General features: G+C 38.4%; 1 protein-coding gene across 5 annotated transcripts in view; it reads left to right on the top strand.

The window, feature by feature from the left end:
- ENPP2 (ectonucleotide pyrophosphatase/phosphodiesterase 2) overlaps positions 1-18811 on the top strand; it is a 106909-nt gene that overhangs the window by 33711 nt on the left and 54387 nt on the right. For all 5 annotated transcript variants that reach the window (XM_039227222.1, XM_039227221.1, XM_039227225.1 and 2 more), the window contains exons 3-8: positions 5425-5580; positions 10189-10314; positions 12348-12408; positions 14186-14283; positions 14499-14578; positions 15642-15761. In XM_039227222.1, the coding sequence (XP_039083153.1) occupies positions 5425-5580; positions 10189-10314; positions 12348-12408; positions 14186-14283; positions 14499-14578; positions 15642-15761 (641 nt within the window). The remainder of the gene's footprint in view (positions 1-5424; positions 5581-10188; positions 10315-12347; positions 12409-14185; positions 14284-14498; positions 14579-15641; positions 15762-18811) is intronic.

The raw sequence follows: 18811 nt of genomic DNA on the forward strand, positions 1-18811 counted from the left end.
AGAAGTAATGGTAGAATCGGATTTCTTCTACCAGATGGTAACAGATCTATGGATTTATTTCAAGATATGAAATGAGCAGAGCTAATTGTAATTCTATTGGGTAAATATAATGCTCAATCAGGTACATGAGATGGCTGGAATGTATTTTCAAAGAAAATGTAAATAATAAGAGCAAATCAGTTTGACATCTTTGTCCCATACATCCAGCATAGCCAGCTTGATTTACCTTGAAGAGTGCAAGAGAATTTATGTATATCTGTAGGTGTGTATACACTCATAACCGTGAGCATAGGATATGTTTGTGGTGGTACAGTGGAGTCTATTTTCCTGAAGTTTATGATAAATACCCTTTCAGTCTGGAGATGGAGGTGGGATCGTACCTGAAATATAAGTCATTTAACACTTGGAAGACACAGAGAAATTTGTGAACTTGTGACTAGCTGGCTAATAGAGATTTGAAAGCTCAGTCCAACTAATCGACATTTTTAGTGGCTTCAAAGTTTAAAAGTACGCAGATGGGAATGAAATTCTTGGATCAATGTGAAATGAAGAATGTCTCTAGCAGCTTTATGAGTAAAGTGTTTCTTTGTGAATCACAGAGGAAACAACAATGGTAATAGGAACAAAGAAGGTGGGTTCATTTGGGAAGTTTGGGGATTTCATTCCACAATGAAAAGCTGTCTCGATGATGGGTTAGTAGCACATAAGAAACTGCAAAGCTGACAAATACATCTGTGCCCTGACCCTGAGAGGAAACTCTGTCATGACAAAGGTCATGTTATGGGACTTTACATTCAATCTAACGTAGAGTCAGGTGATGTTCTAGAGTAAATGGAATGAAACTATCTGAATTAGAATTTAAGGGGGAGGGGCACAGCTTTTTCAGGGTTTTTTTTGTTGTTGTTGTTCTTGTTGTTAAATGGAGCTCTGGGATAGGGATTTTTCATCTATCTTAAAACTCTACAGAATCTTCTATCTTGTCTGCATAACCAGAGATCTCAGTTCTCAGTAGAGTTCCACAGAGATTCTTGAATGGACAAATCTTCCAAAATCACGTCTTCATCACATTCAGAGCCTACGTACAAAATTTGAAAATTTCTTTGTGAACAAGAACAGTATTATAGTTGTATTCAGATGATCTAAAATTTTAGCCAGGGCCTGGCTAACTCAAATCCAGCTGACAGTTCTGATTTTTCCAAACAGGAAAATGGGGATAATGTTGCCTCCTTATCAGAAAAGTTTTTTGAAAACAAAATACCATATTAGGATTGGTGGGAATATAAGGTGTTAAGTATGTGATGCTACATTTAATTTATCTTCACTTACGTTTGAAGGCCAGTGTATAAATTGTTACCTTTTCAAGTTGACAATACTTGTGATTTTGATGACAACCAGGGTTCTCCTATTGATGTTCTCTTAATTTAGGTCAGATAAAGGAAAGCTTTACAGATTTTTGAATTTAGACTGATAATAAGTCAGAGAATCTTTCTTTATTTAACCATGGAACCAGGGATAGTAAGAAGAGAAATTCTAAAGTCTGTCCTTAGCCTGGTGTGGGGAGAAGGACATGAGACCTGGGCATGGAATGAAGAAGCCAGAGCCTGGAGGATGAGCAGCAGAATCATGAAAGCACAGGGACCAGAGCTTGTCATGAAAGATGGCGGGGGTGAGGTAGGACCTGGAAAGGCAAAGTGATGTTATTCTATTCTTTCACCTGATTTTATTAAAAGAGATACAGAAGTCCAAACCCTTGGGATTTTTGGATCGGAAGAACCACGTTCTTCCCAATTGACCTTCCTATTTCTCTTCCTACTGTTGTCAGTTGAGTCCAGGCCATCCAAGAATGAATTTGGCTTATGTGTCCCTCCCCCATATAGGCCTGGGAATTTACTTTTCTTGAAAGCTGTTGGTAAACCTCGAGTCCAACCCTTTTTATGATCCATATCTTTGCAGGATGAATGTAAGCACAACTCTTCCTCAACAGAGCTGCTTTCTGTTTAACATGTGGCAAAGCAGATTATCACTAGGGGGGAAAAGCTATTGAGTGAGAGTTGATTATTTTCAAGAACAAAGTGAGGGATGCACTTAGAGAATAATCAATGCTGTAAGCAAAGAGGAAAAATCACGTGGCCAGCATGGATGGAGGAAGGTTTAAAAGTGGCTAAAAATCCAGACAGATTATTTTGAAAGTAAAGAAAGAAACAGGGAAGAGAGTGTGAGGAGGGGGAAGCAGAGGGCATGATTGGAGAAATATTCCAGATGCAGGCTGGGACGTCATAAAAAGAAGACGGGACAAGGAAAGAATTGTAAACATGGTGCCTTTGGACCGCTTCCCCTTATGTCAGCTATCAGCATAGCTAAGTGGATTGATGTAAGCAGCTCACGGGAATGAACGCAGCTCAGAATTTATTAGATGGCTGCTGATCCTTCAAAAGGGAATAATTCCATTATAAGCGTCTTTGTTGTCTTAATTTTTGCCATAGCACTTTCTCTGCTTTCACAAATGTTTCCACGTCTCAACCCTTCCCCCCCCCCCACCCCCCAGTTATGGCCCAGCATGCACTGTTGATAGGTTGGCCAAAGTCAATAGAAAAATGTGGTTTTTGAACCAGAGGTAAGGAAGGCATTGGAAACCTGACATTATTTCCTAAACGGAGCTGGTGTGGTTTGTATGTATTTCGACATCCCAGAATCAACCATGCAAAAGCGTTTCACATCTCATGGTCTAGTGAATCTGTTTGCTTTCCTTGAACTGATCTGATGCCATAAAGGCCAGGATTGGGCGACTCGGACTTTTGAAAGGACAAAGGACTAAGGGATGAACCGGATGTTCAGGTAAATGGCTTTGGTGAACCTGGAAATGTTCTATAACATCTGTTCTGCCCCTGCTTCTTGCGTTTGCTTGTGTTTAAAAGTAATACATGCTAATTATTTTTAAAAATAAAAAATTTATAGGCATAAATAAGGGAATAAAATTATACATAGCATGACATAAATAACATTTTCTAGGATATTTATATATAATATATATTATATAATACATACTTTATACAAATATATATGTGTATATATGTGTATATATATGTATATATATGTATATATATGTATATATATGTATATATATATACACATAGACATACACAGGGATATAAACATATATGTATATATATGTATATGTATGAGGGATATATATGTATATATATGAGGGATATAAACATATATGTATATATGAGGGAAATAGAAGTAAAAAAACAAACAAAAGACATTTGTAAAATGCCAGATGTTTCAAACTATAGAAAGGTAAAAAAAAAATTTTCTATGCTTCTCTCGTTCTCAGTCATTTTGCTCAAATGTAATTCCTGTAACGAGTTTCTTGTGGGGAGGTTGGGAGGTGTGGGGGAAGGCTACTGACACCTGTATCTTTTCTCAGTGCCTCTGTCCAACACTCTCTCTTCCCTGGCTCTGTTTTTATTTTTATATTTATCTCTATCCTTATTCCTCTCTTTACCTCTACTTTTAAAAATATAATGTAGAATATTTAATACTATAACACTGCTCTGTGCTTTGCTCTTAAAAAAAGTGTATATATATTTTATAGATCTTTCCATATTAGCCTACACAGTTCTGGTTCATTGCTTTTAAGGGCTGGGCAGTATTCCACTTACAGATATGGTGATTGTTTCTTGTAAATCTATCTTGGTAAACTTTTGCAAATATATACGGGAGATAAATTCCTAGTAATGGAATTTCTGTGGGAAAGACCCATGGGCATTGTGCCCTATTTTACAAAAATTTTCATTCCTGGTACCAGGTATGACACTGCTTACGCTTTCCATTCATTGGAAATTACCTGTTTTGTAAGCTCGGGTGAGGATACAGCTTCACTTTTTGCAGTCAGCCAGTAGTTACTCCAGCACGATTTACTGAATAATCCTTCTTTTGCCTACTGATAATTCCTTCTCTCTTTCTCCGATTTATAATGTTGCTTTCATTATAAGTACATTCTCATCTATGTGGCCCTTTTCCCCACCCCCCCTCCCAGCACTCATCTACTTCTTTCCTAGTACCAAGCTGTTTTAATTGTTTAACTTCATAATATATTTTACTACCTAGTCTTCGCTAAATTTCTCTTCCTTTTCAGTTTTTTTCGTTTCCATATACTTATTTTTTTTAATAAACCTTTAATATCCTCTCCAGTTTCAAAAAATCCTCCTTAAATTTTTATTGCCATTGCATTGGATCTTTAGGTTTATTTAGGAAAGATTGATATTTTTATTTTTATTATTTTTTTAATATTTTATTTATTTTTTTTTTGGAGAGAGAGATAGAGACAGCATGAGCAGGGGAGGGCCAGAGAGAGAGGGAGACACAGAATCTGAAGCAGGCTTCAGGCTCTGAACTAGCTGTCAGCACAGAGCCCGACACAGGGCTCGAGCCCACGAACCATGAGATCGTGACCTGAGCCGAAGTCGGACGCTTAACCGACTGAGCCACCCAGGCGCCCCAAGGCTGATATTTTTATAATATAAATTATTTTTATCTCCAAGATGGTGTATCTTGCCACTTGATTAAATGTTTTGAAATATGTTTTTGTGGGGTTTTAATGTGTCCTTCATATAGGTCGTATGCACATCTTATGAAATTTATGCCTACATATTGCATTTTTTAGACACTATGAAGCATGGAGCTTTCTTTTAATTTTTGAGCTTAACTGATTAGATCTCTCAGGTAGGTGCAGTTTTCATCTCACTGAATTTTTGTTATCAATTTTTTGGCTGATTCTCGAGATTTCTAGTTCTATACGCAGATCATAGAAAAAAAGAAGATTTATTGTTGAGAAACTGAGATGGTGTTTGTGTAACTCCAGTTAAAGGTGTAGATTTAATGGCTGGAAGAAATCTTATGATTCTTTTATTTCAATCCAGTATGTTCAGACTGTTCTCAGAACATTTAGACTCCATTCTCCTTACAAAAAGTTACGGATTTTCAAATAGGAAAATGAACTCTTGTTTCTAAGTGTATACATCAACGTTCTCTTTGTTGGCATCGTTAGCGTCTACAGACACACCGACTGTCACAGATTTGTAGTAATAATAACCGCAAACAGTAAAATAAAACCAACAGCCAGAAGTTGTCCCCCTTTCTGTGTCTGACAGCCTGCTAGGTGTTCTGCATGGACTGTTAAGTTGAATTCTTGTTATAATCTCAGATTACTTTGGTTAAGCCCCCACTTTACTGATGAGGAACACTGGCACCTGGAAGTTGAGCGGCGGCCTGCCGAAGGTTCAGAGCTAGCGGGTGATGGCGCCGGGCTGCTCGGCTAGAGTCTCGCTGCATCGCCGCACCGTACTTCCCAGGGCCACCTCTCCACGGTGACATGACCCATTCCCCACTCCCATTGCCTTCGCCTCTTGTATCTCGCAGTGTTATCGGACTCCCCCTGGACCAACACCTCTGGATCTTGCAAAGGCAGATGCTTTGAACTTCAAGAGATTGGACCCCCTGATTGTCGCTGTGATAACCTCTGCAAGAGCTACAGCAGTTGCTGTCATGACTTTGATGAGCTTTGTCTGAAGACAGGTAGGTAACTTTTGAGTCCTCTCGAGATGCGGCCCTCCGCTGCTATCCCCCCTGGCCTGGCCACCCTGCTCTGGCCAAACCAAACGGGTTTAGTTTGGCTTCTTGAATGGTTGTCGATTGCATTATGAGTACACCCCGTGTGACTGTTTGCATACGAGACCTACCCAAAAAAGGTTCTTTGCAACTGTAGTCATTATTTTACTGGTTTCAGAAGAATTTATGGCCAGGCTTGTTGTTGTTGTTGTTTTTCTTTCTTCATCTTCATCATTTCTATCTTTTGCTGTCAACTCCTACATTCACTGCTAGGGTACATGAGGTGAAACTGTGAACATTCTTAAGAGTTGAGTTTTTCTGTTTTATTTTTAATTTTTTTTTTTAATTTTTGCCTCCCTGCCCCGTTTATAGCATTTTATTTCATCTTATCACATAGTAACTATTGGTCTACCCTGATGTAATTCCCCATTCTCCGTGCAGGTGGACACTTGTTTTGGAATTCTAACATGCTTATGGGGTCACATGCTCAGGGTAGCTCTAAAATATTCCTCTACAGTGTTCCTTACCTTTCTTTTCACATCTTCTATACTGGAACCATCAATAGAACATACGAGCTTCTGAATGAATGTGCATGATTTGAGAAGAAGCACCTTGGTAGACTTTTACCACTCCACCTTCTCTGTTTCTAAACCCTGATGCTTTACACGACTCTGGAGAGACCTTGTAGGCTGTCGGCCAGGCCTCTGGGCAACATCATGTTCCAACTCTCCGAGAAAGATGACCATCAACCTCATTCTTAAGGTCACTAGAGGAAGAGATTCAATAGCTTTCTTGACAAGTTATTACTGGTTCTTGAACTTTTATGGTTTATATGCTTCTTTCAAAAATATAACTTATATTATCATTGATATTAGCCTTATCTCTCTAATAATATCATTAGAAACAGAGACATTATTCTCCTTGACTAAAGAAGTAGCCCTTGATTCATATGAAAACAAGCCTGGGCTCCCTTTACTGGTTCTGGTTTGTTTGTTTTTCCCCCCAAATAAGGGGAGATTTATTAGGCTGTTTTCTGTACAATACATTTTCCAAACATATAGCCATTTTTTTCTTGTTACTTTCCTTTGAAATTTCATCCAGGTTCCTTAGTTGTGGGCCTGCAAACTTAAATGCTGAGAATCTTGTAAACTGAACATATGGATGGAACACATGTTCTAGTTGAGTTCTTTGGCTCTAAAACATTATTTCAAACCAACAGTCTGTGATTGCTCAGCACCGGGAAACTAACTGATATTGTGTTTCATCTCCACCATGAGCATCTGGCCTCTGACATGTCATGTCAGATGTCCAGGTTCCTCATCTTGGGGCTCTTTGCAAAGTTGTGTGGATGTCCTCACTCCAGCTTAGCTCTCTTGGAATGTAGCTCATGTCTCTCTTCCCAGGTTAGTAAGTGTGGACTTCAGTAAAATTTTAAAGTAGTTTATTTCCCTGTATACCAAGATAACATATGCCAAATGTGGAAGAATCAAATATCAATGATACAAAAGGTTGAAGGAGAAAACAAAAGTCTCTGAGATCCTACTCCAAGAGCACAAGCACTCTCTAGAGATAAGCACAGTGTTTCACTGTGGATCCTGACTACTCTGTGTGTATGTGTATTATATGAGTGTGTGTGTGTGTGTGTGTGTGTGTGTGTGTGTGTGTACACATCTGTGAGGGGATATGTCAGTACTCATACCTTTTCACATATCATCCTTTTGAATGCCTACACAGTATTCCATTGAACAGATGCAACCTGCTTCACTGATCATCATTTAGATTTTCCCCAATTGTTGATATTATGAACAATGTATCAGTGAATATTGTTCACGCATATTTGTATTTTTTCTATCTTCTTTAAGATAATTACAAGGAGTGGGATTTTGAATCAAAGCACAAATTTTTATCTATCTATCTATCTATCTATTTATTTATTTTAAGTTTATTTATTTATTTTGAGAGAGAGAGAGAGAGTGTGTGTGTGTGGTTGGTGGGGGAGGGAAGGGGAGAGAGAGAGAGGGAGAGAGAGAATCCCAAGCAGGCTCTGCCCTGACAGGGATGCTTGATCCCACGAACAAAGAGATCATGACCTGAGCCGAAATAAAGAGTTGGATACCTAACCAATTGACCTATCCAGGTACCCCTCAAAGTGCACATTTTTATGTATATTACAAAATTATACTTCTCAATGTTTCTATTCCTCTCCAAGGCATGAGAGCCTTTCACCACTCCCTTTTCAACATATTCTCACTTTTAAACTATATTTCCTCATTTTTAGAAATCTTTTCTTATCTGCTCTGATAGGTAACTCTCTTATTATCCCATAAGGTTAAATGCCTTTTCTCTTTATAGCCATGTTTGCTTTGAAAATTATATAGCTGACTGACTCATAGCTTGCTTATAATTCACACTGAACCCTGACTTTTTAAAATTCCATTCTTACACAAAGCCAGTAGTTCCTCAATGAATTTAACTTGTTAACAGTGATGCTTTTTGTAAACAAAGGCATTTTCTTATGTACCAGGGCAAGAATAAAAGCATATCGGTTAAGAGTTATCCTTGAGGGGTGCCTGGGTAGTTAGTTAAGTGTCCAACTTTGGCTCAGGTCATGATCTCATGATCTGTGAGTTTGAGCCCCCCGTTGAGCTCTGTGCTCATAGCTCAGAGCCTGGAGCCTGCTTCAGATTCTGTCTCCCTGTCTCTCTGTCCCTCCCTCACTCACGCTCTGTTTCTCTCTGTGTCTAAAAAAAGGAATAAATGTTTAAAAAAAATTTTTAAATAGTTATCCTTGAATTGGGAAAAAATTCAGTCAAAGTAATCTTGGAAAATTGCTAACCATTGGAAATAGCATGTCCTGGATAAAGGAATTCCAAACATTTAATCTGCTTTGGAAGAGAAGGTAGAGGAAGTAGGGGATATCAAAAAAGCAGAGAATGGAATTTGGATACAAAGGTAATTCTAAAAGAGTGGAAATTCAGCAGTAGTTTCATGGTTTTCTAGCATGGCAATGAATACCTCCTTATCCATTTATTCACTTAGCAGAGTGTCTGTTGGCAGAATATTGTTTTTCAATTTTTTTAATGTTTATTTACTATTGAGAGACAGAGAGACAGAGTGTGAGCAGGGAAGGAACAGAGAGAGAAAGAGAGTGAGAGAGAGACACAGAAATCGAAGCAGGCTCCCGGCTCTGAGCCATCAGCACAGAGCCTTACAAGGGGCTCAGACTCACCAACTGTGACATCAAGACCTGAGTCGAAGTCAGACACTTAACTGACTGAGCCATCCAGGAGCCCCTGTTGGTAGAATACTACTAAGAAGCAACACTGCTTCCTAAAACCATTGCCTTCTTCTTATGACATGTTTTAAGAGATGAAGACCTCAAGTATCCTTAGCTCAAGAGGACTTTCTTGACCGTTCCATGTCAAGTAGCATCCCCTTTCCACCTGATCACTCTCTATCAATACCATCCAGTTATTTCCTTCATGGCACTTAGCACAGGCTGAATTTATCTTGTTTTTGCTGGTATACTTGCTTATGGTCTGTCTTTCCCAACTGGAATGTAAGCTCCATGAAGATATTGTTTTTTGTCTTTGTTCTTTATAACCTCCCCAGCACCTATAACCCGGAAAAGATAATAGAAATATTTATTGAATAAGTACATTTATTATAAAGTTTCTCATACATCAGTCCTGAATTTAAAGAGTCCTATTTTATTTTCATGGTAATTTGCAATGAGATTTAATGAATGTTCACGGAGCACCTAGCATGTGCCAGGCACAGTCTCAGGCATCAGAGAATCAGTGGTGAAAAGAGAGATGTGATTTTTTTCTCCTGCTATGGACTTCCCAGTCTAGTGGATGAAAAGTCAAACAGAAAATACAGCACTCTACGATGAAAATAATTTTTCTAAATATTTCCTCTTGATAGAGTTAAGCCCTGAGCTCTTGATCAAGTATGCTCAGACAGAAATCTGTAACCCATCTCCCGGCCTCCTTGAGAGTACGGACTGTGTCTTTTCACTGTAGGCAGCGACCACATTTTGGTCAATGGTTGGAACTGTGAGGGTTGTTTATATCCCTTAATACTCTACATGCCTGTTTAGGACTTTAACCTTCAGTTGCAACTTGGGGCAAATAGAGGCCATTTGGTCACATGATCATTTGTGTTTAAATCCAGCTCATTAAAGCCAAATAAAGCTACTTTGGGAAATAAAAGGGCCCAGCTATATCATGACTGTGCGTCTAAGCGTCACAAGAGTTTGAAACTCTTGTCACAAACCTTACATACCATGCATCTTGCTGGGGTTTTCAGTACAGTTCATAAATGGTAAGGGTTCCATTTTTCCAAAGGAACCCAATTATGTTTGGCTTTGTACTCTGATTTGAAAAATTAGGAATTCAACCTATTTGTAAGTCCTCCAAATATCATCTAGGCCTGAGGCCAACTCTAATTTCACAAGCAGATTAAATGATGTGGGATTTCAGCTCTTTTTGTTGGCAACGCTTGTAAGCGATCGAGGCCTCTTTCATTTGGTTTGTGTGAAGCAGTGAAAGTGTTCCATTGTGCCAATTTCAGCTGGCGGCTGGGAATGCTCTAAGGACAGATGCGGAGAAGTAAGAAACGAAGACAATGCTTGTCACTGCTCAGAAGACTGCTTGGCCAGGGGCGACTGCTGTACTAATTACCAAGTGGTTTGCAAAGGTACATGTTTCCGTGGGTTGGCTGGAGCTCTAAAAGAGTAAAAACTGGCAGTGCTCCGAGGAATCTTGGATGTTGTGGATACAACACCTTGGATATGGGTTTGGGAGGAAGGAATGAGTTGCGTTTTTTTAATTTCTCATGCTGCTTTCTTAGTTTTGCTTCCCTGCATTTCACGGATCTGAAATAACAAGGAAACACCCCCAAATTCCATAATTTGGTGGAATCATAATAATGAAGAGATTTCTAAAGTTCCTGTGTTGGTCTTCCGTCAGGGTTTCTAAAAGCAGTGCCTGAGACAGGAATTCCATACGTGGACCTTATTGAGGGAACGCCCTGCAGGAAAAACCTGTTGAGGGAACAAGGGAATCAGGGGCACAGGGGAGCCAAGCAGGGATGTAATTTTAGGTGAAGTCTCACCTTAGCCTGTTTTCCTGAAAGCTCTGGAAAGTAAATTGCAGAGTGCTTACCCTTGAGGCAAGGGGGCATGACTTTCATACCCATAGCACGTAAGCTGTAAACTGAGGCACCACCAGCATCCTGAAGGTAGGCATGCTAGCTGGTGAAGAGGATCAGGGCGCCCGTAGCTCCCGTTAACCCCAAAGCTATGTATACATATCTGCTGACTTTGTATGGCTGATTGGAGAATAGGATGGTTTTATTCCAGTAATAAATACTAGTCGGTGGACTAAAGAAAATATAAAAGATGCAGTAAGGAGTTTTAGGTCACCATAGCATTCGCTGACAGCAGCGAATGGAAAGATCCAAGAATCTTTATGTGAGCTTTGTGAGTCCCTTTTTCATGTGCCCTTCTTCCTAACTGTGACACGGAACATTTGAGAAGAGTTTCCGTTAAGAGATTTCAGGGAGAAAGCACATCTGTTCTGAAATGTGTTTGGTGTTCAGTTTGTGGCAAGAAGATATTACATGAATCCTGAGTCTGAAAAATTTCCCCTACCCAAACAATTATTGTAATTTTGGATAAAGCATAAAATTGATTGGGAATTTTATCCCTTTTCTTTTTTATTTCCCTATGTACTAACTGTAGCAGTAAGCCACAAAGGCCATTAAAAGACAGCATAGAGAAAGAGTCCTAAGTGTCACCAGGCATTGAATCATTAAACATCGGCTTTTGCTGCTTTAAAATTCTAGTTGCAGTACTTTTGCGCAGCCCAAGGTGAGCGCCCTGTGTTGCTACAAATGTGGTAGAGCTTCCTGTTTTAAGGAGCATGTTACTCACTTACCCAGTTATCAGGAGTCAGATTCTTGTTGACCAGGGGGATTTCCACTGCTCTTTACATGGGACCAATTTCTCCAAAGTCTTGATCACAAATTTTTCTTATAGTCAAAGCGCATGATTGTTATTTGTCTTAGGACAACTGAAAGCAAATGCTTTGTGATAATTTTCATTTTCTCCTAAGGAAGCCTCGTTTTTATGTGTGTTTGATTTTAAGCCTGAGTTTCTATTCTCCATTCTGGATGGGTTAACTCAGGAACGCTCTCAGACCTTGTTGGAAGATAAAAGTGCAAGACAGCATCGGTTTTTCGTCCTAAATTCACGGGCTGTACACAGACTCACTGACAAATCATCCCTTTCGTGCAATCTTCCATCTATCGGCCCTGAGTAGTCTAAGCCTTTTTCCCCAGCTAAAGGAAAGTTGTGCCATACTTTCTATGGCTTTGAGATGTTCAGTGGTGGAGAAAAGAATGTTCCATCTAATGACCAAACAGTTTATTTCTGGAGGGAAACAAACAGGAAATTTTGTTCACTGACGCCACTGGTGTTTTTATCTACAAACCATTTAGACTCAGAAGGCTTTTGTAAACACCACTTGGGGCTATTAAATATTAGCTTTCCCATTATGTATGGGTGTACTTCAGTAAGCCAAACCAACACTAGACTTTGAGCGTTTCTGTTTCGATGGTATCCCATAAGCAACAAGTATCAAACAGGACACAGGACCTGGAATTGCTTAAGGCTCTGGCTGGCATTTACAATTAGATTCACAAGTGAATTTACCCACTTTTTCTTCTAGGAGAGTCACATTGGGTAGATGATGACTGTGAGGAAATAAAGGCCCCAGAATGCCCCGCAGGGTAAGTGCATTTTATAAAGATTATGAAGTCTTAGATATTATCACATACCCTATCACAGGCTATGGATGGGTAAATGGGCACAAAACTGAAACCCTCTTACACGGGCAAACTTATAAGCAATTAATCAGTTAAAAGCTACAATGTACATTTTTCTCTTATTGCCTCTGCATGTATTAGAGACTGAATATCCTCTGTATTTCGCTATAGCTGAAGATTTTACAAAGTGTGTCCAAATATCTCTGAAGAAGGAAAGAAACATTTCTGGCATTGATTTGGGATTTGTTTGTTTGTTTGTTTGTTTGTTTTAGTGTGTTTTCCTGAAGTGCTGCTTTTGCCTTTTGGGAGGGAGGGAGGCGGGGAGGACCATAGAGCTTCTCAAAAATATCATCCAAGATGGTAACTCCTACCAGATGCTGCAGAAACTTGACAAACTACTGAAGCACGGCTTTGCTGGGGTGCGGCCAAGCTGGAGTGACACCCCACAGCTCAAGTGCGACCAGCATAAGGCACTTATTACGCCTTCCAGGAAACTGTTGAAAATTCATGGACCCTTAAAATGCCTGGCAGAAAATAAATTTTCAACAAGTGTGTTTTCATTAATATATTTGCTCAAGTGTACTTTTGTTTTAGGCAGCACAACCCGAGACACAAAATTCAAGCGTTGCGATATTGTCTTTATTTTAGTCTCCTTTTTAGCTTTAATGAGCCACTTGAACTTCTTGGACTTTCAGAACAGAATAGCAATGGTTTCTGATGGCTTAAAATATGTTCAGTTGTTTTTGAGACAAAAGCAGTCTAGTGGTAGAATGAAATGATCATAGTAAGGATTATAATGAACTCTTCTATAGTATTATTCTAAGTGCTTTATATGTGACTCCTGTGAAATATGCCGCATTTATTATGTGGCTTCCAATAAATTCAAGCCTGTGCTTGCTGAGTAATTTTCAAGCTATCAGAAAAAAAATCTGCACCTAGTTTAGTATTCTCAAGTCTGACTGAACAATTATATCCTCAGAACATAACAAAGGACCTATTTCATAAGGTTCTGCCTTAGTTAGATGGATATAGATAATCTGGTCCCTTACTGATGAACTTTTTAAAGATCTTCAACAATTTTAATTATTTTTAAAGTTATTTTAGGATTAAATCTAAAAGAATTCTTTTATAAGTTTTAGTTGTAGTGACAGGAGTGCTATTGCTATTAATTTCATATTCATTTACTTCAGTCATCCATTCATTTATGTATCTGATGAATGTTTATTGAAACCCTATTATAGGCCCACAAAATAGAAAGATGGGTCAGATACAAACTGTGCATTGAAATACTGTAATATACAGATGAATGACAAAAGAGGTATGGATTAATATCTTAAGGGAATTCAGAAGTGTGAACAACTAACATATAGAAGAGCTGAAACCTTCAGCTGGGTTTCAAGGAATGCATAGGAGTCTTCCAGGTAGCAGATGGGAGAATATATATTCCAGGCAAATAAAACAACTTTATACCTTGTGAACAGCCTTGTTTGCAACGTGAGAGGCAACAGAGGAGAAAGTTTATTAGGGGAAATCTGAAGTCCAGTCTTTTTGTGATCTTGGTCTTTTAACTCTGGACTTTGGTCATCACGAATGCTACGTGGCTGGAAGCCCAGGCTTGTATGGATATCCTCATTTGGAGTTTCATCTTGGAAATTCCTGGTCCCAATTGTTGAGAATGACTAGGCGTAATGGAAACTTTGTAGCAGTAAGTTTTCTAAAGCGTAATATGTTACTGTTTAAGGTTTGTTCGCCCTCCATTAATCATCTTTTCTGTGGATGGTTTCCGAGCATCGTACATGAAGAAAGGCAGCAAGGTCATGCCTAACATTGAAAAGCTAAGTAAGTAATTTTCATACTGTATTCTCAGCATCCATGATCTGTACAGTAGATGCTCAGCTATGGGCTTTGAGAGCTATGGACACGTGACTTTACATGTATTTTATTATACAAAAGTGAAGGTAACACAAGTCTTTGGTGGTTTATTAAGTGGCTTCCCATACATGGGGTGGCTCCTGTTTGTTCTCTTGTTCTAACATCAGAAATTCTGTTCCTAGGGTCGTGCGGCACGCACTCTCCCTACATGAGACCCGTGTACCCAACAAAAACATTCCCTAACTTATACACTTTGGCCACTGTAAGTATTTTTTCAAATAATGTAGATTCCAAGGGTGTGGATGTAGATTTCATCCTGAAATAACTTAACGGGAGATTCTTAAAAACGTGTTTCTTAGTGTTCAAAGAAAATGTTTCCATTTTCTGTCTGGTCTGCATGAGTTGTTCACAGTAAATGTCTTTTCCAACCTTGTGGAGGACTGAACTTCACTGCAACTTCAAAACTGAAAACTTTTTTTTTCAGGTGCAGTTCTGTTTGACCACATACATTAAACCTCTCTCAAATACCACAGAATCTATTGTTTACTTTGGAATTTGCAAATAAAAGTATTGACTTCAGGGCTGCTTTGTTTCAGTTTGTAGATACTCCCAATTCTACTTTGCTTTCTTCTTTAAAAACATAATTTATTATTTATTATATTATTATTATTATTATTTTGAGAGAGAGGGCACAAGTGAACAAGGGGAGAGAAAGTGAAGGAGGTAGGTAGGGGGAGAGAGGGAGAGAGAGAGAGAGAGAGAGAGAGAGAAGTGGGACTCATTCCCAAGTGGGGCTCAAGATTCCTGAAGCACAGTACAAGCTCACCCAAAGCAAGACTCAAACTCAAGGACTGTGAGATCTTGCCTGACCAGAGTTGAAGTCAGATGCTTAACAGATTAAGCCACCCAGTAGGCCCTATTTCTTTTACTATTATAATTAATTTGAGGGGTTCTGGGATAGAAATAGAACTTAAGGAAAAGGAAAAGTGTATTTGTAAATAGAAGCTTCTTTGGAGGCACATAAGTAAATTTCAATATCAAAGTTAATTAACTGTAATAAAAAGTTGTTATCTTATTAAATTGCATCAGTTAAAAAACCCCAAATATTAAATTTCTTATGATCATATTAAGTCTCTCAGCTTATAATTAGTCCATAGATAATCCTCATGTTTGCTTAGACATATATAAAGTCCCTATATATCTTATATAAATTTAGAAATTAAATATTGCTATAAAACTTCCTATGATATGAAAATTTATGATAGACCAAATATGTACAGACTATTACATTGCAATTTTAACAATAAATTTGCTTTTACACGAAGGGACTGTACCCAGAATCACATGGAATTGTTGGCAATTCAATGTATGATCCTGTGTTTGATGCCACTTTCCACCTGCGAGGGCGAGAGAAATTTAACCATAGATGGTGGGGAGGTCAACCGGTAAGTTTCGCATTTTTTGTGTGTGTGTGTTTGTGCATTGAAGCATTTCATCCCAATATTTGTTACCTGTAAAAAAGATGCCTACAATTTCCTCATACTTGAAATGTTTCTATCTTTTGGTATTTTACATATATGTGTGCACATAATGTTTATGTGTATATTTGTGTATACAATATGTATATATCCACATATATGTGTATACAATATTTATGTATGTGTATATATACACACATGCATAAATAATGTGTGTACATATATATGTTCATATGTCTACGTGTGTGTGTGTGTGTGTGTGTGTGTGCATGTGTAGGTGAGGTTATTATAAAAGTGTGAAATGATACGTGTCTTCATTAGGAAGCTGGTGATGGAAATGGGGACAGGGGGCTGAATTTCAGAAACACTTTGAGGAAGGAATATATAGTCAGATCTTACTGATTTACCAGATTTAGGGTACAATGAAAAAGAAGTGAATGACCATGACTACCCCAAAATTTTAGCTCAGGTGCCATCTGGATAGAAACAGGGAAACCTGTGGGGGAAAAAAAGAGCTCAATGAAACCCACAGTAAGTTCATGAATTCTTTTGTTTAATCTATTTTTTGAAATTCTTGGAATTACGTATAAGTGGAATCATACCTTACTTTTGGAGCAGCAACTATGGACAAAATGGAGAATATAAAGTAAGAGAAAAATGGCATTGCTCTTTGATAAAAGATCATTTGTGATAAAAGGAATTCTCAACAAAAGTATGCAAGGTTAAATATGGGCTTTTCATTAAAAAACAAACAAACAAACAAACATTGGAAGACTTCTCGTATATCTGCAGAAGTCTTTCTGTAGAATTTCTGATTCTGCTGTCTTCATTCAGGCTGGACTCCCAGAAGTCTGTGAGGACCTAAGTTGTGAGCATAGTAAAATTTGTTTACGAAGTGGATTTCACAAAGTTTATGATAGAGGAACGTTTTACGTGTAAATAAAATGCTTGAAATTAGGGTTTTGTGAGGCTATTTTTGCTAGTTGGTTTTTTATATGAATTTTGTCACAGAAGCAAACTTGCCTGAAGAACCACAAAGGATATAGAGAAAAATAGTGATTTTATCTAATTGGATCACGTGACACCAAGCGTTGGCTTTAGTTTCCCTCTGGGTTGGCATGGCGCACACACGTCTCTGGCTTCATTCACTTCTGCAGAAGCAGAGCAGAGGCGATGCTGTGGACTTGCCCAATGGAGCACCAGCTCTGTTTCAGTTCTGTTTGCCTGCTTGCTGACTAGCTCTCAAAGGTGACAGATTCGACCAAGTTCAGTATTTTCCTACTGTTCACAAAGATTTAGAGTGAAACTGATTTGTGTTTCTATCTTTTTGAACAAGAGGATGCTCTAAGAATTTCAAGGAACATAGTAGCTACAATTTAAAAACGTCTCCCTGAAATTTGGCGTAGAAGAACAGATGGACAGAAACTATAAGAACTACAGAATAAGAATATAAGGAACTATAAATATTATCAGAAAAGATGAGCCTTAATAAATATTTCTCAAGCATTTATCTCATCCTCTCAGAGGTTTATCCGTTTCACAAAATCACCAGTGAAAAAAATAATTGGGGTAGAGAAAATATTTTATAAAAATCTTAGGTATTTACATTAAGCTTAACTTATTTTTACTGAATGATTAAAGCATGAAAGACATTTGGCTAAATAATAAAGGAGTCAGATTAAAAGGTAAATAAGAACCACTCTTCTCCTAGTTTGAAGTTTAATAGATGGGGTGAGGCACTTGCATAGCATCCATCTGAAAATTTGAATCTCACCATTAGGCTTCCAAAAAAAATTTCTATAATTTAATTTCACCTTATTTTTCAAGTTTATTTATTCAGTTTGAGAGAGACAGAGAGAGAGACAGACAGAAAGAGAGAGAGAGAATGCACAAGTGCAGTGGAGGGGCAGAGAGAGAGGGAGAGAGGGACAATCCCAAGCAGGCTCCACACTTAGTGTAGAGTGCTACATGGAGCAGGATCTCACAACCATGAGATCATGACCACAGCTGAACTATGTTAACTAAACTGTGTTAACTCAGTTAAGCTAGATGCTTAACTGAGCCACCCAGGCGCCCCTCACCTATTTTTGTTGTTATTGTTGTTTTAACACGATATGGCCATTTTAGCAAATTCAAGCCTGCTTTTAATTTGTTAATCTTCAGAATGTGCTGTTGAAAGTTGTTATTCACTTTATGATGCTACATTTCTCACACATATTTTTATGGGATTCCTTGCATTGTTGCTGCTTTAAAGTTGTACTTACTTCTTCATTATGAAAGTATGTTCTCTACTCTTCCTGGAGTTCCTTAAGCGTGTTTGTTTCTTTGAAAAATCTCTCTGCTGTAACTGTGCAATTTCTGATAGTAAGGTATCTCAGTCGGAAATTTCCTGTTCAGTTTCAGTTTGGACTCAGCAATGCAGAGAATGAATGAGACTCCAAGTGGTGCACGAAACGTGGGAAAGAACCCCAGCATCGTGGAGGTTCTCCAAAGCCACAGTTTCCAGAGCAGGGCATTTCTAAGAGAAACAGATGCATTCTTATCATTCCTTAAGCCCCTTAGCCTATGTTTGTTTCCGCCAGTGTTGGTGTACGTTTGTTTCCGCTGTTTCCGCCAGTGTTGGTGATGCAATGAGTTGATCCTGAGACCATCCTCCTGAATTATGGTAGTGTGAAAATACAAGAATGATGGCATGTTCCAGAAAAAGATGGCAAAGAGAAGAATGACATTAGATAGAATGGGTGTGAATTTCCACTTCCAGCAGAAGGCTTGATGCAAAGTGCAAGTCATTGCTTCCCCCTCTTCCTGTCTATTTGGTTAAACTGCTTGTGGGAAGTTTTGCTTTCTTTTAAGGAAAAGTTTGCCTCTTATTTATTCTGTTGTTTCTTTTCCATAGATTGCTATAAATCTGTTTTTTTTTTTTTACTGTATCTTAATGTACTTAAGATGGGCTCTGCTCTGTATTTAGGGTGCTATAAACGCTCACGTGGCCACTTTGCTACCGGACTCTGATTTAT

The sequence above is a fragment of the Hyaena hyaena genome, unplaced genomic scaffold (genome assembly GCF_003009895.1).
Source record: "Hyaena hyaena isolate Hyena2069 unplaced genomic scaffold, ASM300989v1 scaffold_26, whole genome shotgun sequence".
NCBI classification, from domain to species: Eukaryota; Metazoa; Chordata; class Mammalia; order Carnivora; family Hyaenidae; genus Hyaena; species Hyaena hyaena.